The 22,177-nt window shown below is 40.8% G+C and overlaps 1 protein-coding gene across 3 annotated transcripts in view; it reads left to right on the forward strand.

Annotated features, from left to right (window-relative positions):
* Positions 1-1,986: 1,986 nt before the first annotated feature.
* The window catches only part of AKAP7 (A-kinase anchoring protein 7), a 133,500-nt gene continuing 113,309 nt past the window's right edge, over positions 1,987-22,177 (forward strand). The window contains exons 1-5 of one of the 3 annotated variants that reach the window (XM_090039154.1): positions 1,987-2,858; positions 9,108-9,260; positions 9,671-9,813; positions 15,933-16,069; positions 21,347-21,507. In XM_090039154.1, the coding sequence (XP_089895280.1) occupies positions 2,654-2,858; positions 9,108-9,260; positions 9,671-9,813; positions 15,933-16,069; positions 21,347-21,507 (799 nt within the window). In that variant the 5' untranslated portion in view covers positions 1,987-2,653. The remainder of the gene's footprint in view (positions 2,859-9,107; positions 9,261-9,670; positions 9,814-15,932; positions 16,070-21,346; positions 21,508-22,177) is intronic. The other 2 variants (XM_090039163.1, XM_090039144.1) reach the window with 2 other exon arrangements.

Here is a 22,177-nt window from a genome sequence, read left to right on the forward strand (position 1 = left end):
GGCATGCAGCACTCACACTGAAGCACTCTTGTGCCCCAGCCAACTGCAGAAATGTTACACATACACACACTATAGAATGAAAAACTCCATAGCAGGATAGTACTTGTAAATACAAGTACTGTCCTGCTGCAGAGTAAGTTTACTGCAGCCTAATAGTAGATGCATGATGTTTACTGTGGAGCTAATTAATCTACTCTGCAGTAAATGCCTTGTGTAGACATGCCTTGTTAATGGTAAGCAAGGTGGTTAACTGCATTACTTCAAAGTCGGGCAGAAGGCAGGGCAGGTGACACCTTACAGAGATACCATTCAGAGATACCATGAAAGCTCATGACTCTGAATTAGCCAGTCTAAAGTAGTGGTTCTTACTTTTTTTAAATACAAGGTACCCACCTATCAGAAAAATGCCAACTCTTAGTTTTAATTTATGTCTTGACTACAGAATAACAATAGAGGAATTCTTTTGTTGCACAGAACTAAAGAAGAAAAAAATGTTTTTTGCACTATGAATTCCTATTTTATATTTCAGAGTTTATCTTGGGAATCATGTGTAGGCACCACACAGGACACCTAAAAGGATCTGAAGGCACCCTATTTGAGCCTCACTGTAGTAAGATGGCACCTTGTCCTGTCCTCTGTAAGGGGGGAAGGCACAGTCATGTTGATTCTGGAAGACTGCTCAAAGGAAGATGGAAGTTCAAGCAGGAGCATCCGTTCTTTGCACCATAGTGGAGATTATAGCTAGTTGTTGTATACAGTCCTTCTACCAGCCTGGAGGTGGCGTGGTTGCCTTTTTTGGAAACAGTCATATTGAGCTACTATACCTAAGTTTCAGTAGCTCCTGTTTTGGGCAGTTAGGCCTGGGGAGTAGCTCTGAGCGAGTTGTAGCATAATTCCTGTTCAAATGCTGCAGTAGGTAAAAATGGTAGTGTAAGTGATATTGTCACCAAGATGATCCAGAAATTATGCTAAAGGCAAGGATTTCTTAGTGTGATCTCTTTTTATTGGATTAACCGTATCCCAACTCTATGGTTGGTCCCAGGGGCAGATTGGGGGGGCAGGGTGTGCAGTAGCACCCCTCTTTGATTCCTGGTCCACCCAAAATTTAAAACCTACTGCCCACAGCAGCAGCAGAGGGAGTCACTTTACTTCATGGCTCATTATAATCTATCTTTTAAACTGGGGGTGAGCAATTATTTGGGCCTGGGGGCCACATACAGAATTTTGATGAGTTGTGGTGGACCCAAGCAGGAAGCTTCAGCCAGGCAGCTCCTGCCCCAGCATGCAGGGCTCCAGCTGCCTTCCACCCACTACACCGGACTGAAGCTTCCTTCCTGCTCAGAGCGGCACAGCAATAGGAGGAGCCACTGGTAGAGGCTGAGCAGCACCCATGCAGCTGTAGCCACATCAGGATCAGCCCTGCGGAAAGCTGCACACACTGGTCTGGCCTGGGGCTGGAATGAAGTGCAGGCTGACCCAGGCACAGCTCAGCCCCTTCTGACGCATCACAGCGACAGCTGCAGGCTGGGTCCAATCAGTTGCCAAGCTGGATCTGGCCTGAGGCCCATATTTTACCTGCCCGTTCTAAACTCTTCACTCCACAGGGGTTAGTGACTCTCCTTTATTAGCCGTCTTAATATTCCACGAAGCAAGCTACCCTTTTGTCTGCAATTCTGTCATCTCTAGCTGCTCCTGGCAACGTAGCTCCTACTTCATAGCACTGTGGATGGTTTGGACTCTACCTAAAAACAGCTCAGATATGGAAACATTAATTCAGGAGAACATTAAGTCAGGTGTGGAAATAACTTTCCGTTGAAGCACTAGATGCACCGTCAAGATCCTCATGAAGGATTGATTTTGTTGTATGGCTCTGAAAGAGATACTTTTAATTCTTAATGACTACAGGACTAAAGAAACATCTTCTGATTATTTCCGCTGAGCTTTTTAATATACAATATGTGAAACAGCAAATGAATGCACATGCCACTGAAGTTAGGTTTGTTTTTGCTTTCATCCTGACCTGGACTAATACAACCCCAGACCCCTATATCAATAAAGTTTCTAGCTTCTTATTGGGGAAAAGAGTCTTGTGCTATGCTTATATGTGACAATACACCATGCCATCTGCCCATCTCCCTTTTGCCCCATTTCAAAATCTGAGATCCCCTGAGCAGGAGTGGACCCAATATAAGATCTCACCCCAAGCCATCCTGTACCCCAAAATAAAAGTGAACTTCATGCCCTAACCGCCTGTTCAGAAATGCCTTTGCTTTTTTTAAGCCGCCCCACCAAACCCAAACCTAAAGCTGACACTACAGAGGCAGAGGTGCTATGGGTCAGAAGGCAGAGAGGGGTGGGGGCAGGGAGTAGAAAGCTGAGCAGCAGACTGGGCAGGCAGCATGGCAGGGAAGGGACAGGCAGCAGGCAGCAGAAAGTGGAGCAGTGGATTACACTGGGAAGGGAAAGCAGAGCAGCAGGTTAGGCAGCGGCAGAAAGCAGAACAACTTCCTGGACAGGCAGCATGGCAGGACAGAAACAGCAGATCACTAAACCCACCCCGGGGTGAAAGGCGCGGAAGCCGGTCTTGGGTCGGGCGTGGCCCTTTTGGCCCCTGTGCCGCTCCGTAGCGGAGCAAGGTGCAGCAGGGCGGGACATGTTGCTGCAGCTGCGGCTGTTCCTGGCGCGGCGGGGGACGCTGCTGCAGCTCTTCCCGCCCCTCCCCCCGCTCTGGGCCCCAGGCCCGCGGGCGCTGCCGTACAGTGGGGGCGGGGCGCTGCGGGTGGACGGCCGCGTGGTAGGCCCGGCCCGAGCCATGGCGCTGCCGCGAGAGGAGCCACCTCCGCCGCCTCCGTCTCAGGGTGAGGAGAGAAGGGGGCGGGGAGGGCAGCTCCTAAGGCGCATGCGCGGGCGCAGGGGCGGGGCCCCATGACGCCGCGGCCCTACGGGAACTGTAGGGAAGGCTCCGCCGCCGGGTCCCAGCCCCGCCTTGTAGAGGCCGCTCTGCCTGGGGACCGCACGCGGGCGTGTCTCCCCGTCAGTCTGCTCGGCTCGTCTGCCACCGTGTAGATTGGTCTGGCTGTGTCTGCCCAAGTGTCTGTCGCCTACCCGCGTACAGAGCAGTGTCTCTGCCTACCAGAGAGTCCGTGTGGATCTAGCAAACGAGAGCTGTAGCGATCGAGCTGCTGACCCACCTGCCTGCCAGACTATCCATTGCGCGATCTGTCCTGTCTGTCCATCTGCTTTATCTGCCTGCCAAAGCATAGCTCGGCCCGCCTGTCTGTCTACTGATCTACCTATCTACCAACCAGAGTATCCATTGACCTACCTACCAACCGGCCCAAGTGTCGCTCCATCAATTAGCTGTTCTTTTGGTTATCTGCCTGTCTGCCATCTGCCAAAGTATAGATCAGCGTGTCTGTCTACCAAAGCACCGATGTCCCTGTTTACCTATAGCTATATGTCCCTATAGCTATATTTATCTAATAAGCCTGCCTACCAATCAAAGTACAGCTCTGTCTACCTACATATCTCCTTATCTAAGTCAGTCTAAATATAGAGCTATCTATCTACCTACCAAAGTATGGCTATAACTATCTATCAAAAGATCGATCGATGGATCAGTCTACCGACTAAAGTATAGATATGTCCATAGCTATATATATATGTGTATGTGTGTGTATTTTAACTGTTACTTTATGAAATCAAATTGTGACAATACTAAAAGTGTGTGTGTCTGTATCAGACACTTTTAATATTGTCACAATTTGATTTCATAAAGTAACAGTTAAAAGAGAGAGAAAACTTTGTTATGATCTGTCCTTGCCAGTAATGCCTTAATGCCTAAAGTGAAGTTAATGCCTAAATAATAACAAGTTCTACCGCTAGCTATGAAAACTGATGTGGGATCCAGGCCCCCAAGTAGTAGGAAAGGAGATGACAAGCGCTTGAAAAGTAGAAGAGTTGTGATTAGCTAAAGCAGTGGTGCTCAGTCTACTTTGGTTAGTAGATACCAAAGTGGATGTAGCTATATATGTGTATGTATATTTGTATGTATAGAGCTATAGTTATAACCACTTTGGTATCTACTAACCAAAGTAGATGCAGATCTCTCTCTCTCTAAAAAAGAGAGATACTGAAGTAGACATAAGTATAGGCATAGATATAGATCAATACCATACTTACCCAGATCCAAGACAATCCTGAATTTAAGACAACCCTCTTCCAATAATTAGATTCTAGACATAGAAAATGTATTACTTTGTTATATTTTTCCATGTATAGAATCTTATTAGTGGAACGTCATCTTAATTTCATCCTCGGCACCACTGCAGTGGGTAAAGCAGTCAGGCAGTGGTAGATGGTAAGTGGGCAGCAGGGGCAGACAGCAGCCATGGCTGTGGCCCCAACTGAGAATCACAGCAGCTGCCTGCCCCTGCTGTCCTGCCCCCTTATAATGATTTCCAAGACAAGGACTTTTCCCCACCGCCTCTCATATTAAATGGTATGGGGGGAACCTTGTCTTGGAATCAAATAAATACGGTAGGTGTAGATATAGATTAGTATAGAAGGTTAGTCTATAAGGTGCAAATCTATCCTGCCTTCTATCTGACTTCAGACTAACATGTTAAACTATGTCGTCTCTTGCTCCATCCTTATTAACAAATTGAGGTCTGGGTGAGTGGAGGGAACTGAATAACTAACTCCTGCCTCTTTTAAGTCTGCCTTACCTCTCCAGAAACACTCACTTTTATTCTCATAAATTTTGTGTCAGATATGATTATGATAGATTATAAAACATATTGTTTTATCATTAAGGAATTAATTGCATTTTTATGTCCTGGATGTTTGGTTTGTGCCGCCATCAGGTTTTTGGTTTGTGCTGCCATTTGGTTTGTGTCAAACAACGAGGAAGACTAAGGAGGTCTAGCCTACTTGATGATAAGGTACAGGTATTTGTGGGCAGTGCCTGTACATGAGTTTTCAAAGCAGTAAACTTGTTTCCTAAACTTGGAATACTCTGTCAAAGGACATTACCATTACCACTGTACTGATTCTTTCCATTACTAGCTTCCGCGTGATAACTGAAAGAAATTTGAAGAATGCAAAACCCATTTCCATTAATAAAAATATAGGAGCATTTTAAATATAATGTTAATATGTATTAAAATTTTGAAGTTCTGGCTAATGTAACTATAATGTTAATTAAGAAACAGTATTTACGTTACAACAGCTTTGGACGAGGCTTTCATTTGCCAGAGTAGTGTTCTCTCTTACCTACCTATCAGACTAATTTAAAATGTCCATTTACATTGTTGCTGAATGTTAAGGCTTGAAAGCATAGATTTTTTCTTCCCGTAACATTAATGCTTAGAATTGATTTTGTATGACTCTGCCAATTTATTTAAGTGCTAACCAACCTATTATAATAAATGATAAGGAGGGATTTGTGTACTTGGAATTCAACCTGTAGGATTTAGAGAAAGCCCTTGTCCTTGTGGACAAGCCGACTGCTATTTATTGAAAAGGCACTTTGTCACGAGTGTTGTTCCTCTGCTCTGAGCGGCTCTTATTGTGACAGGCAGAATTTTTCAAAGTGGCATTTGTCTCTCAATACACTTCTTTCTTATTTGATGGAGCAAAGGGAGGACATAACATAGGGTTCACAGACATACATACAGGCCCTTAGTATTAGGACTGATTATATGTGGGCAGATCTCTTGTGTCTACGTGGAGCCACATTAATTTCAGAGCGGCCCCCACAGGCGTCAGTTGCAGGACTGTGACGTAAAGAACCCAACCAGTTACCTTTTGGTTACTTCACTGGAAATCTACCTAGGATTCACTTAATTTTAACAGTCAGTATTGTGGAACTGGAGTGAGTGAAAATGTTTTAAACTCAGATGAAACTTAAAGTCTGCATATTTTGACAGTCTTTCCGCAGTAGCATGGTGATGGTGCTGCTTATGTATGACTAATATTCCTTAATTACCTAAAGTCTGACACCTAATCTAGGGTTACTGGTAAAAAATGGAGGGCTACAAAAGGAAAAGACAGGTTTATAAGAACTTAATGAGAAACTTAAGAATGTAATGGGAAAAAACAAAAATACTGAACAACATAAAACCCAGAGAACTCTCATCGTTTTTTCCAGTTACATAAAAACATGATTTTTGCGTATATTTCTGTAAATGAGAAATTGCGTGCAGAAGTATTCTGTTATTACAAAAGTTTATGAAAGATAAGGAAAAAACAATAACAGGGCATGCACACATACATGTGAACCAGATCCTAGAGCCCTTACCTTGCACCCTTGAAGAAATTCCTTTCTCTAAAAGTACTTCAAATTATAGCATCTGCAAGTAAAGTATAATCAGCATTGTATTTATTGCTTCCAGAAAACTAGAACTGCACTTATCCTATTATGTCCCATTATCCTATTATTTTTGGTAACCTGTCTCTGCTTGTTTGTCTCCTTCACTAGTATCTCATCCTTTCCACTTTAGCCTCTTTGAGCCAGGGACTGTTTTATGTCAGTTTGTATACCCCCTGGCATAATGGGGACCTAGTTGTGGGGGCCTCAGATCATTACCTCAGTTTAAAAGCTGAAAAAATAAATATAATTCTGTTGTTACAAATGATTCAACTACATGAATTCTTTCTTTCTAGTCATTTAGCCAGCAGTTGAACAACTGAACCAGCTTGTGCAAAACCTTAGGCATCAGATCACCACTCTGATTTACCCCCTCCCCCCTTGTGCTGAAGCCAATTAGCACTTAATCAGGTTTCTTTATCTTGCTTAGCACAAGAGATGAAGTATCCAAGAAACTGTCTACAGGGTACTAATAACCCAGATCCGGTTTGTTGTGCTACTATTGTAACATCAGTAGTTGCTGTGTATGCCACAGGAACATAATATACACTTTACTGCCAAATTTTCCCCTAGGGCCAGATTTGAAATATCTACACTTCTCACTGGTAGATCTTTGAGCACATGGATGTTGGGTAATGAGGTGTCCTGTGATAAACTGCAATTGCGACATAACAGTTTTTCCAGAACCCAGACACTGCTGTAGTGTGGTGCTAGCCCAGGAGAATACTGTTGGATGCTTGATTCTGTAACATTTGTTACCTTACTGAGTGATAGGAAAGGCGATTTCAGCTTTGCTCGTTGAACAGATTTAATTTGATATAGAAAATGTTAGTATGAAATATGTGAGTCAGAAGCAAACAGGAAAAGTGACATTTGTATTACTTAATAAGTTTGGAAACAGCCCCTCTCACATCATTGGTAGAGCTGGTCCTTTCATTATCCTTCTGCTCTGGTACCTTGTCACCTGTACTTCACAGTGATATTTGGAAACAAAGATTAGCATTTTTAAATTGAAAAAAAACAACTGGATTTTGATTTATGCTGGCTTCATACTCTCAGCTTTCAGACCTGTCATTTATATTTGTGTGTATTAATTTTTTAGGAAATCTAAACTTTCCATATTTCTTATTATGTCTGAATGTCTTGTTGACTTCAAAGAAACCTGCCAGATAACACCTTTTACATCTGATATTAATGGATCCACAAGTACGCCATATATTTCCACACAACGTCACACATTTTAGAAGGAGACCCTTTCTGCACAGACTACTCAGCAGCCCAAGGGAAAGTGTACTGAAGTACAAGTCAAGTGCCTAGGAGTCCTAATCCCTGATTGTTCTTAATATTTTAGAGTGCTTCGCAAACCCTATTAACCAAGGACTCAAGATGTCTGTCATAGGGGGACAACTATCTTTTATCTATTTAGAGAAAAGATAATTGAGAGTATGGACAACTCTACAGGAAAAATGAAGATAGAATGTAGGTTGCTGATATGTCAGGTTGGCACAATGCCTTTCAAATGTCACAGACCAATTTTATGTGCTAACACAGTTTTACTCAGTCTAGGTAGGGATTTTAAATATTTTTCTCATCCCATAGTGGATGTTTTGTGGCTTCTGTATGAGTTGAGTTTGCTTAGAGTTTGAGTTAAAAGCTAGTTGATAGCTAATTAATATGTAAGATAGGACACTCAGAACAGCCCAAACTTCACAACTGTGTTCAAGAATACATACATTTTCTGTTTTATATTGAAATAATATAGTAAACATATAACCTTCTCATAGCAATGCTTAAATACCACAAGTAAACAAACCGTATCTTGCTGATAACAAGAGGAAAGCACAATTATAAAAAGGTTGCCCCGCTGTTATTTGGAAACTTTAACTGTTCTCTTCCTAAGTGAGATATATTTGGACAACCTCAACATTTGGCCTCACTAGATTTCATAGCAAGTATCGATCACGCAAACACTTGTGTACTAAATGTTATTAACAAAAGTAGCCCCATGGTATTAGAAAGAAACTTAAAGAAAGGAGTCTTAAGTGGGAATTTTACAGAGGAGCCTAAAAGGTGAAACACCCCCAGCTCTGCTTCCCTGCTCTCTAGAGAGCTGTTTCCTGGAAGAGTGACACAGACCACAAAGCTGGAGAAATATTCCTCAAAGCAGTGAGGATGTTCGTAGCAGAGGATACAGTCAACTCCTCAGAACACCTCGCAACGCACTAGGTCATAGTGAGACCTATCTGAGTCCTTTCATCTTTCCTGGGAGCTCCAGGGAGGGTTTATTGTGGCTTGCAGAAAGAAATACAATGATTAATGGAGAAATGCTTAGTATCACTATCTTTATCTACATAGGATGCAAAGTGATGTGTAAAAATGCAGTTGTAAGGACCAAAGCTGTGGCTAGTGCAATAAAAGATACCACCAACAATAATTTTTGTCTCTCACATGAATGTTTTAATGCATGTTATACAGTGACTGTGATTGCTTTTCCTTAGGACTGAACAAGATGATTAGGAGCCAGCATATGTGAATAAAAATGGATCAATGTGCTTCCTTAGTTTTGTGTATCAGAGGATGTGGATTGAGGTGCATTTACTAAAATACTGAAACAGGAAAAATGCAACACATGGGGAAAAGCAATTGCTATACAGAGTAATATATACTGCATACATTGGCAACTTAATTGTATGTACTGAAGTGTAAGACCAAACATATTATTTTAAATGTATTCCAGATGAGTTGGAAAACATGCAAAAAATACAATTTATTGAAAAGAAAAAGAAGAAAATGAAGCAGAAAAGAAAGACACGTGTTGCCCCCAAATCCATAGACAGTTTGATGGTGGAAGTGCCATTTGCCAATACAGATATCAGAGATGACTTTGGTAGTAAGTATATTTAAATAAAACAGGTTTAAAATGGTCCATGGTCTGTGAATTGTCCCTTGCAGGCAGACTGCTCAGCCTGAGCATAGTCTTATTAAAGCCACGTGGGTTGATTTGTAGAATCATAGGCAGTGTCACCATCATTAGGACTCAGTTCTGCAAACATTCAAGCATGTTACAAACTTGCCATTCCATAGCCTAATAGAACTTTTCTATTTATATAATCACTATAATCCTATGTACTTATATGTGAAAAAGCAGCAAGCTTAGGATATGGTAATGCAATATAAATCCTTTCACCCCTTAAGTTGTTGGCTCAAATCCCACTTCCGTTGGCACAATATTACTTTTTGTGTGTATTTTTTGTCTTAATCTCTCTGCAGAGGATAACTGTTGTGCTTTGTTTCCCCGAGTTACTAGTGCCTCTGAAAAAAACATAAAAAAGAAGAGAAAGACAAATACTGAAAGAGAGAAAGAAGATAGCAAGACAGTGAAGAAAAACAAAGGGCAAAGCCAGCCAAATTACTTCATATCTCTTCCAATTACAAACCCAAAGGTAGTATTTTATTTTTATGGTTCACTTTCTGTAAGGACTAAATGCCTACAACAGAAGGTTTCTGTTAATGAGAAAAGCAATATTTAGTCATAAGAAAGACAAATTACACTGGCAACGTAAGAACAGTGCTGTTAGAAATATATTTTACCTACCATTGTTACAAATAATAGGATCATTTTAACTAAAGAAGATTAGAGAAAATATTTCTCTGTTTATGCAGTTTGTTAGCTTTGTGCACTTTAATAGCATTTTTATGTAGACAGTTTCAGTTTGGCATTTGTGTATGTCTTCTTCATTCATATAGTTGCACAGAAAAAAACATGAACAAGTAGGCAAGTGTGAAACTATATCTATAATTATTATTTCAGAAGCAGGTATATATAAAACTAACAAATCATCTTTTAGATTGATTTGATTTTTTTACTATGTTCCTTTAAAATATAGTATGTGATCAGTCTGCTTAAGCCTGTAGAATCTTTAAGAATTGCTTTGATGTAAAAATGTAAACTAAGTAAGTAAAGAAGTATTTCAGGATTATTAGTGGTTAAAATATTTACTCTTAAGGATCATATGTGGGTTTTTTTTAACATATCCTTACTAATTCTTTCCAACACAACCTACCATAAAAGTAAGAATTTTAAAGGTTTATTTGCCTAGACATTAATAGCAGCTTGCCATGAAGATGTGCATGCATGTTGTAATATTAAATAGGTTTAAGTTCAAAATGGAACAACATAGTATGTCATCCAAGCAGGTGTTACAGTTCAATGTCTCCAGTCTATAAGACTTGACAGTTTATGTTCATGAGTACTCCTACTGATTTGTAGTAGTTATAGGAGTATAGTCACATATGTGTAAAGGTTTTTGTAGAAGATGGACCTAAAAAATCTGATCATTCCCTTTTCTCCCCAAAAAGGAGAAGAGAATGATCAGAAAACCCCTGTCCTCCTGCCTTCTCCTAAAAGGTTCATTCATTATTTCTTCCATTTATAATATTTTGTATTATGACAAGAGAACTTCTGGAGAAGACATAAACACACCTATCTGAGAAAACCAAGTACTGTCTCTGACTTAGCAGAACAAATCAGTTTAGTCACAGAGGGCAGTAGCTCACAGAGGGGCTGAGCATGCTACATCTCAGTCTTTCCAGATCTAGTCTAGAGGTAGAATGAAGTAGGACACGTTTTAAGTTTGGTTTTTTACTTTATGGCACATACCATTATTACTAAGAACTCTGGGGCTGTACCCACATGAGCATGCATTTTTGTTTTGTGGCAACTCAAAGGCTCAATCCCTGGTAAGAGTCTCAAGAAAATTGTCAAGGAGACCCTTCTGGACAAGCTGGCTGAGGGCAACATTCTGAGGGATAGCCAGAACGGGTTTGTCATGGGTAGGTCTTGCCTGACCAATTTCATCTCCTTCTATGACCAGGTGACGTATCACCTAGACAAGGGAGAAGAGATTAACTCATATACCTGGACTTTGAAAAAGCCTTTGATCTGGTGTCCCATGACCTCCTCATGGAAAAATTGGCCAACTGTAGCCTTGGCTACACCACAGTCTGATGACTGGGAAATTGGCTCCCAGGTCGGACCCAGAGAGTAGTAGTCGATGGAAGTGAATCATGGTGCTCCGTGACCAGTGGTGTCCCCCAAGGTTCTGTCCTTGGACCGGTTTTCTTCAACATCTTTATCAACAATGTGGACTTTGGTGTCTGAAGCGCACTGGCTAAGTTCGCCAATGACATTAAACTTTGGGGCATAGCGTCCACACCTGAGGACAGGCTAGTGACCCAGGCTGACTTGGATAAGCTCAGTAAGTGGGTGGACACAAACCTGATGACGTTCAATACTGATAAATGCAAGGTACTCCACCTTGGGAGGGGTGGGGAGGGAGGAAACTCTGCAGCATACCTATAGGCTCGGCAGTACTATGCTTGCTAGCACCACTGCTGAAAGAGACTTGTTCATCTTGTGGTTAATCATGATCCCCAAGAGCCACCAATGCGATGTCACAGCTGGTAAAGCAAACAAAACTCTGGCTTGCATCTATAGATGCTTCTTGAGTGAATCTCAGGGTGTCATCCTCCCGCTGTACTTGGCCTTGGTGAGGCCACAGCTGGAGTACTGCATTGTAACAGGGCACTAAGGTGCCTGCTATTTGGAGAGCTAGGATAATTCCACAGGTGCCGGTTGCTGGGGCAACTAGAGGGAGCCAGTGACCCGCACCTCCTAGCAGTCAGCTGACCGGAAGGGGCAGGGCCTGACTCCCATTTAAACCGCAGGGCGGAGGCCAGGCAGGCAGTTTCCTGCTAGCAGCCTAGGGGGAAAGAGCTCTACTAGAGTGAGTAGTGAGTAGAGGCCAAACTACAAGTACAGCCTGAGACTGGGGACAGATGGAGCAACTCTGGTGTGGCGAGATGAAGTTTGGAGCCAGATGGCTTAGATTTATGTTATAGCCAAGAGTCTTGTGTTTTATTTACTGTTTAATTGGAGGTTTGGATGAGGCTATTAGGGGTTGGAGGAGGCCTCATACGGGACCCACGCCAGCATGAAGATCCCAGCCCAGAGAAGGTGCAGCGAGAAGCCCCAGAGAGGCCGAGTATCGGGTGTGTGCAAACTCCGAGTGCCTAATAAGGCAGAGAGAGCGATAAGATCGCAGAGAACCTGAGTGGCAGAGAAGGTGCTGATTGAGAGAGGGCTGTGGAGAGCCCAAGTGATAGTGAAGTATTGAGTAAGACTGAAGAATGTCCAGTACATCTGCGAGGCTTGGGGCTTGGTACAGGGATGGCTACAGCCACGCATAGCCCATAAGGCCGGGGTGCACGGAACACCCATTATAGAAACAGGACAAGGGATAGCAGGAGAACCGTGGCCAAGAGGATGAAAGGCAGCCTCCCTTTAATATATATAAGATCAAGATGTGGCAGGCGAGATTCAAGGGTACTTTTAGGCAGCTTGGCATGGTATAGTGGACAACTAGGGGAGAGCACGGCAACCCTAGGATGCCCCTCCTGTTACATGCATCCAATTCTGGACTCTGCAATTCAAGAAGAATGTCAAAAAGCTTGAGAGAGTCCAGAGGAGAGCCACGCAGATATCAGAGGGCAAGAGAATAGGTCCTGTGAAGAGAGGCTGAGCCATGGGACTCTTTAGCTTGGAAAAGTGCAGGCTCAGGGGGCACCTGGTGGCTACCTATAAGTACACAAGGGGTGTTCATCAGGATCTGGGAGAACATCTGTTCACCAGAGCGCTCCAAGGAAAAACAAGGACCAATGGTCATAAACTGCTACAAGACTGTTTTTGGCTAGACATAAAAAGAAATGTCTTTACTGTCTGAGCCCCCAAGACCTGGAATAGACTCCCTCCAGATGTGGTGCAGGCACCTACTCTGGACTTATTCAAGAAACACTTGGATGCTTATCTTGCTGGGGTCCTTAGACCCTAGCTGTCTTCCTGCCCCTGGGCCAGGGGGCTAGACTTGATGATCTTCGAGGTCCCTTCCAGCCCTAATGTCTATGACATCTCTGAAAGGCTGTTGAGATGCTGCAAAATGTACCCTGTGCATATGATTTGGTTATATGTGTTGCATATTTGCAGTGCAGAGCCAAGTTTGGATACCAGGAAATCCCTGTATCAAAAAACACAAGGAAGAAAAGTGGGGTGGCATACATGGCAGCAGTGTATGCTGCCTGAAACTGGAGCCTGGCTGGCCAGAGCCACACTCTGGCTGCTGGTCATGCTCTGTGTGCTCAGATCACCGCTGCTGGAGCCCTGGGAGGCCCCTGGGCACCGCCTCCCCTACCCCACTTTTCCCCATGCTAACCCCACATGCAAGGGTGTACACCAGGGCAAAAAACAATGGCATGAATTTATGCTGCTGCTTTTTTCCCCTGCAGCAACTGCATTCACCTGCTCATGAGGACAGGGCCTGGGAGAACCAGTGATGAAATCTATTAATTTAGTTAGCATTTACAGACCTGAAAATCAGTTAAACTGTAAATAGTACCTGCTATCTCCAAGAAACATGTTGATTTTGAGCTACTGTTATAATCATATACAGTGTAAATGGTTTCAAGACATTCTTTTGGTTTTTTAAAGAAACTCTGTCTTAGGGAGTGGAGAGGCATTCAGTTCCAGAAGTGCAAATTTCTGTGCTCTCTATTCTCTCACAGAAATCGTGAAGTTTATGAGATGTTTCTGAGGAAGTCTGAATACTGTCTGAAAATGAATATAAGAAGATCAATCCAGGCATAAAATTTTAATTGAAATCTTCTACTCATAGACCAACAATACATATAAGAAGGAGAATTTTAGCATTTCCTTATATTAAATTCCAGATTGGTGTGAAAGAAATGATTTACATTATCCTATTTTGTAATCTCTTTTTTCTTCTCACCCCTCAGGGTTTAACAGTTGCAAGAATAATACAGTGGGCTGCATAATCTGATACCCTAGGAAATGAGAAAAAGTGCCCTAATGCTCCTGATAGTTTTCTTTTTGTTAGAGTAGAAAGGTCTCACAACTCTGAAGACTTTTTCACACACAGTCAGTATTGTTTTAAATTTCATTTGTCATTGACAGAGATAGGGTGACAGCTATGCAGAATCTTTAGAGTATTTGCAACAAATTTCTTTATTTCATTCTCAGACTTAACTCTTGTGTGTACTTTGATTAGCTATTGGCTTACCACTGGAAACAGTAGCTCCTCTCTGCCTTTGAAGACAAATCTATTAGTCTGAATTCTGACCAGAGTTACCTACATAAAATCCAACCAGAGCCTCCTATGTCATTTGGCAATGGAAAAGAACTTCCTATTGTGAGAAATTAGTCTTGTCACTCTGAGGTGTTGGAGACAAAAGTACAAACTTTTCTTCATTCATATTTTACTTATGTCCTAATGTTTATAATTAAAAAACCCTGCAGTTGGGGTACTAATTTGTAGTGGGTGGTTTTTTCAGGGAACATTTAAAGGGTAATCTACTTCTGAGATTTTTTCTTGCCGTTATTTTAGTTATGTTTTGAATCTTTGGCAAAAAAATGAAATGCTCCATTAATTTTGACTTCATACTGCACGTTATATTTCATTTAGTTTACAAAAATTGTTAAAAATATAATTGTAATATTGTAAATGAGTGTATATAAAGAAATTCCTTAACACATTTGAAGAGAATAAGACAGTTCTGTATTTCTCTTCAGTGGGTGTGTCTATACAAGATGTTTACTGTGGAGCTGACTAATTAGCTCTGGAGTAAAATGTCATGGTCTACAGTCTACATATAATGCTATTGGGCCACAGTAAATTAAATAATGCTGCTGTAGGATACTACTTCCCAACACAAATACTGTCCTACAGTGCCATTATTTAGTATGCCACAACACATGTGTAGACAGTAACCGAGGCTGGCTGGGGCAGGAGGGTGCTATAGTGTGGGGTAGCCAGCCCCTTTGCAGCATGCTGAGCTGGGTCGGAACAGCTCCGGGCCAGCAGACTCACCCCCTGAACTCCCTGCCAGCCAGGGCTGCTTTGCCTTGGCTCAGTGTGCTACGGTCCTGAGTGCATGCTAAAGGGCATGCACGGGAGCAATAAACTCCAGTGCAAACTGTGCTGGAGTCTATCATTTCATATTAAGTCAGTATAATTGGGAATTTTATCTCAGATGGTCCAGCAAATTATTTGCTGAACATTCTTTTATGTGAAACATCTGCTATCTTATAAAAAGCTTTTCCTTGTTGCAGACCATCATGCACTGCTGCAGCCTGAGGTTCATTGTAAACTAGTGGGGAAAACTGTTTTATAGAAGCACCTGATTTTGAATAGCAGCAGTATAAAGGTGAGCAAGAGTAGTGCAACTTAAGCTAGTCCAGGTACTATCATGCTTTTGCTGTGGACAAGCCACTACCGACTACAGGAATTCCTTTCATCTACTGATAACACCATTAATTCATAATCATTTAAAAGTTACTCAGGCAAATTAATATAACCATCCAGGAGATGACAAAGCTCATGTCTGCTTGAACAATTTTTTATGTAACATATTGTTAGCTTGCATCCTTATGCTGTAGGATATAACTGACTAATTTTTACTTTTGTAATTTTCTTTTTTTTTTTCCTCTCAGATTATTGGAGGTATTCAGGCTCTCCAAGACATAATAGTACAAAAGGATCACAGGCTTTCTGAAGCAATGGCTCGTTATAGTTCCTTGCATATCACCCTGTTAGTGATGCACTTATCCAGTGAAGAAGAAGTTGGCTTGTAAGTGGTTTGCTTTAACTTAATATACATTATTTCTCTGGTTGTAGAGAAGTTCAGCAACGACACTAGAAATAATAATGTGGTGCATGGTATTTTTTGATCAGCATAACAGTTTAATAACTAAGAGGCCTAATATGTATGTGTGTGTGTATATATATATTGTAAACATCAATAAAGTTGCTAATCTCAATTATTGATGATTTTTATAATGTGTCAAGATGGCAATAAATTCCAGATTTTTCCCTTAGGTCAACATTAACCAGCCATTCTGAGCTGCTTTAGCAGGTCTTAAGGAGAGAGGTGTTATCTCAGGTAGTTAGGGCCTAAAACATGCGAGAAGACTACTGTACATCCTCAAGTTACACTTGGAAGAATATAGCTGTGAAAATTTGATATTGTGCTCTCTGTAGCCAATCTTGTCAAGTTTTGCTGTTGTCCTGTAACAGATGAATATCTCAGTGGTCTCCAGTGGAAAATTTACATGTATGCATATTATATATCAAACCTAGAGGCTTAAAAAACTTTGGTAACTGTGACAGAGTTCACTAAAAGAAGAGTGATTCCACTTGTGAAATGCTGAATGGCTTTCCTGGAGGAGAAACTGAGGACCCAACAAAGTTCCTTTGAATGAGGCCTCTTTGTGGGTATGCATTAACTCTTTTTGATTTAGCAAAATTCACAGGGCATGCCACAGCTCTGCTCTTCCTTGTGCTCCGTGCTGAGGACAGAACATATGTTCTGCTCTTCAATTAGTTATAACCGTTGTCAGTTTGAAATGGAGCACTGTGAGTTTGAGATTAGAGGCCTATACTCACTTTAACTCTTTCTCAGGCTGGTTTCTATTTCCTTTTTTCCCTCTCTTCAAAAACTTTTTATATTCTTTTTCATCTCCATGCCTTGCTGCCTGCTTCTGCTTATTTTTTTTTATCTGTGCCAAATGGTGCTGCCTTTGAAGGCTAGAGAGTACCATACCCTTTCTTTAGTTTCTTTCCCTCTGTACTTCCTTCTGTTTAAGAGAGGACAGAATCTCATGGCTTCTCTACAACAGCAAGATTCTGGTGACATCACTGTGTTTGCATTCAGTGGGTGTGTCTATATGTGCTATTATTGTGCTGTAAGCTTAATGTGTGGTAAAATAAGGCTTAGTAAGCTTTTCTTGGGAGCATGTCCACATGTGCATCTGTCGGGAGCACATTTTCTTCTGACTGGAGCAGTTTTGTACAGGGCTACTCCTGCCCTGCTTTGTCCTCTTACAGCAGCCAGGGAGAGCTCCAGGCTCCCACATGCCAGCTCCAGGTTGGCATGGGGCACAGATCAGGCCTGGGCTTCAGGAGGTGTGGGGAACTGTCCCACAGCTGGGGCGTCTGACTTCCAGCCCTATGCCCTGATCAGTAGATTAGACTACTGCGCAGTAAAGTGTCTCGTGTAGATGTGCCCAGTGAGCACTACAGGTTGCTTCAGACTCCCATCTTCCAAAGAAGTATTCCATGCTTCCCATAAAGTGTCTTAGAGTAGTGCTGTGAGACCCCACATTGGGGTGCTGCAATGCAGGCGTTGTGACCACGGCCAAGTAAAACTGTTCAACATACTTGCTGCAGAGCCAGAGCGATGGAGAGCTAAATTACTTTTGACAAATTTGTTTTCAGCAAGGTACAGCTTGGTTTTATCTTGCTCTTGCATCAGAGTGACAGCCAATAAATAGCTGGTAACTTTGTAAAGTAAAACATGGAAAAAAGATTTGGATATATACCTCATTTTCTTTCAGCTGAACTCTGTCAAGAGCTTAAATGGATACTTTTGTCTTACATGGTTGTTTTTCCCAAAATGTAGAGACTTTTAAATTAACAATACAGAAACTGAGTGAGAGAATTACTGACTTTCCAAAAAGAGCTGAGATTGATGTGATGTTCACATTACACAATACAAAAAGCTAGCGTTCACAACTCCAGTAATCCTGTTTTGCATATCTCTAGAACAACATTTTCCTTATTATTTCATCATCCAACTCTGAGATCTAGATAACATTGTAGGTTTCTTATCTTATTTCTGAATAAGAGTTTAATCACATTTAAAAATACTGAGTAATTATATATTATTAGGCTAAAACAAGATGTAAATATTTCTGAGATAATGAGAATGCAGGGTCAATCCCTACTTTTTTGTTAGTATTAACATATTGAAGCAAGAACACTTGCTTGAATAAAACAAACAGGATTTGACCTTCCTATTCAATACTTACAAACAATTTAAGTTCTCTAAATGAAGATAGGATTAGAAAATTTGGAATTGGATAGAAAACAGAATTTAATTTTTACCAGTTAAAAATTCACCTGTAAATTCTTACACAGCATAAACACCCACTCAGTAACAGAATACCGAGTTGAAATACATGCTGCTCTTATCTAGACTTGATTCTCTTCAAACAGTCTGTTAGCAAGGATAGAGGCTTGAATGGGTGGGCACATACGCACTTAACTTGTCATTAATTTCAAATGGGAAATAGAGGGTGCCTAAATGCCTTTTGGGGGCGCAAGCCTGAATCAGTAGAATGGCTATATAGTGTTCTGAAATTCAGCAGTTTTGAGCTTTTGAGCTATGCTTCATTAATGGAGTTCAGTTGTTGAAAACCTTTTATTTAAGTTCTATGGGGTTATAGCAGTAGACCGAAGGCTGCAAATTTAATTTAACAAAAAATTACAAAGAATGTTTGGAGAGAATATATATCACCTCTGTTACTCCACATCACTTGATGAGGTTATGGTCAATTTAGTCCTAATACAAGTACCTAATTGCATATTTATATAGGTAAGTAGAGGGAAGTGTTCAGATTTATTATAAATATATACATGTACCCTTAGAGATGAGTGGTGTTTGGGCCTAAAGAATAAACTATAAACATACTGATCTGATAAACATGATGAGATACCATAGTGATAGCAATATTACAAATACTATTAGTAGAAAGATTAAAATAAATGAAGTAACTTCTCTGTACCTCAAAGAATGTATGTGTTTTAAAATATATTTGTTTTTTAGAAGGTAATTACTGCCACCTAGAGTCAACATTCTGCCAAAAATGCAGGTAGTTAACATTTAACTGAACTAAGGGAATTTGAGTTTATTTGGGTAACAGCACATAGGATACATCTTCTGTTACTGAGATGTACATCTGGTTTCCTTTTCAGGACACTAAAAATATACTGTGTGGATTTTTGTCTATTTAGATGAATCTGAAAGTCATCCCAGAACTAGAGCTATTTCACAGATATAAAAACATCTATTAGGATAGATATTTTTTCTCAATTTATACTTAAAAATATATTTATTTTTGTACTGGTATCACTTATCTTCTAATAAGAGGTTAATGAATACTGTGACTTCTATCACAGAGGATTCCCAAATGCTTTGTAAATACAAGGATGTGGCTTTAAACTTTCTTTTTAACTGTCAACAATATCCATTCTAGTGACAAGAGCAACAGCTGCTGGTTAACAGTACATAATAGCAATTGTACACCCTCAACGTAGGGAAAGTCAGACTGCTTTTTCCCCCCCAAGATATGTCAAAAAATCTGCATTTTGACACTTCACACTTGGCAAAATCATACTGTAGTCCTTGGATAAGCAATGCATATTTCACTAGATGTGAAAAATAAAAGAGCAGTCCTCATTTTAAAAGAGTGGTCCTAAAAGATATGAAATGCAGGACAACATATGGTAAGTAAGGAATTAATATAGGTGTGATGCACATGGTATTAGTCAGTTTAAAAACTAGCTTTAAAAAAAACAACTTGTATTTATTGTACTTACGAGTAAGTCTCTGTGACAATTTGTTGTTCTCCCATTTTGTCTTCTGGAAGAAAACACAAACATGAAGAAAATAGCTTGAGTCACAAGGGGAAACAATGAAAACAACACAATACAAAGCACTAGTGAACGGAAAGAGTAAGCAAACTGAGCAAAAAGAATGCTCCCTCTCAGTTATGATTATGTACTTAGTTAACACTTTTCAGATTTAATTATTGTTTTTAAGTTATCAGATTAATTGTTAATAAGTTCCACAAGTCCAGTGTGCTCAAGGCGAGGAAGGTTAGATACCAGGGTAAAATAATGACAGGAAGAGTCATTGTGAGTGATTTCTTCAAAGATGTGTCAGTGTTTATGTCAGTTCTTGTAAGTGAATATGCCAGACTGAAATAGCCTTTGTTGAATACAAAGAACACACAATGGAAAATTTTAAGTTCTATAGGTGCGTGCATGGCCAAGTTATGATTGCACAACTCAGTAACAAAACTCTCATTGACTTTAATTTACTAGTCATGTCACACCATCTATTATGTGGACAGCTTAAAAAACAGTAGTCCAAATACCTTTGTGCTTTCGAAATGTATTTTAAGAGATTTTTTTTTCCCATATAAAGCAGTGAAAGTCCTTATGGCGCAGGGGTGGGCAATTATTTTGAGTGGAGGGCTGCTTACTGAGTTTTGGCAAGCCATCAAGGGCTGCATGACAGGCAGCCAGGGGCAGATTAATATTTATTTTCTAATTTTTTTTTTTATAAGCTGCATAGGCCGGATAGAATGGCCTGGCAGGCCGCATCCGGCCCACAGGCCACATTTTGCCCGCCCCTGTTATAGCACCTGATGTATCTTTTCAATGTAACATCTCTGCTGAATAACCTCTGATAGTATTGCAAGTAGAGGCATGGCTTAGTTGGTCTTGTTTGTAGTACCATCCTGTGGGGCAAATTCTTCAGGGTATAAATCATACCTCCTGGTCTTCCTACACACATGCAGAGTTTGCAACTCCCTACTTAAGCTAGTTCTTGGGAAGGCTTCTGCCTACGGCTTCCTCCACTCAGATCTGTGTTTTAACAATTACGATTCCTTTCCATTGTTTTCAGTCCTAGACTAACAGGCTATGTTCCTATGTGGATGAATGTTGATTTTACTACCCCTGTTTTTAGTGAGTGAATGAATAAGAATAATTACATATTCTTGCCTGGAGAATCAATATTCTGGCAGGAAGTGAGATAGGGAACCTCAACTATGAACAGTAAAGAGAGAATATGTTAGTGACAGCACATCTGACTCTAGGCTTTGCCATATAGACTACTGTATGACTATAAGCAAATCTGTTTCAGTTTCTCTCTCTGTAAAATGGAGAATAACTATAAACACTCTTATGAAGTGACACAAAGATATTAAAATAGAAAGCTTAATAGAAATGGAAATATAGTTACTATGTCAACCTCAGGGATTTTTCTTTCTCTCAACAGAGCGGTTGGTGCATTTTTGGAGAGCAAGGATTCAGTTGAAGAACTGCTACAGGGAAAACAGTTGGATATGTCATTCCAAGGAATTGGTGATTTCAAAAATGAAGTTGGCTTTGTGAAGTTGGCAGAAGGTGATTGTACAGCCATGCTTATAGAGATATCAGGTAGGCAAAAAATAACTTGTCCGTTTGGGTATAAACATTCAGAAGGCTCTTAAGATTTTGCTAAAATAAGATAGTTTATTCTACAAAATGAGGTGCTTGTTTACAGAAGAGCAGTAAACTTTATAGAAGGCTTCCAATTCAAAATGTATAGTCATCTGTTAAGAATGGCTGACATGTCAGGTCTCAAAACTTATGCATCTTCCAGAATCTTTGGAGGCTCTTTTCTCTACAGTAGTACCTAGATTTTCCTGGCTTTGCCACCTCAAAAGCTGTGTTAATCATCAGCATGCTGGAGGGGCTAGTTGAAAGTGGTGGGTGACTGTGCCACTTAGATCACTTGTGGAACCACACAGGCAAAGCTGCACTTGTCTGTGTGGTTCCTGGTTTGGGAAGCAGGCTGCTGAAAGCAGCAGAGCATGTTTGAGAATAGTGCTCTAGAGCATGGCAGATTTACAGAACCTAGCCCCATCTGTGTGACCATAAGAAATAGATTTAGCCAAATTAATTAATTAACTATATAAATTTCACCATTCTTCAGGTGCCACTTGTGCTTGAGACTTGGTGAATTTTAACTGTACAGAAAAGTCAGTCTGAAATCTTGGAACAGGGGAGAATGGGGAAACGTATACAAACCCAGTCTGACACCATAATGCTATTTCTCTTAAAGTAT

This window comes from Crocodylus siamensis, chromosome 1 (genome assembly GCF_052110815.1).
Source record: "Crocodylus siamensis isolate JL-2025a chromosome 1, ASM5211081v1, whole genome shotgun sequence".
Classification (NCBI taxonomy): domain Eukaryota; kingdom Metazoa; phylum Chordata; order Crocodylia; family Crocodylidae; genus Crocodylus; species Crocodylus siamensis.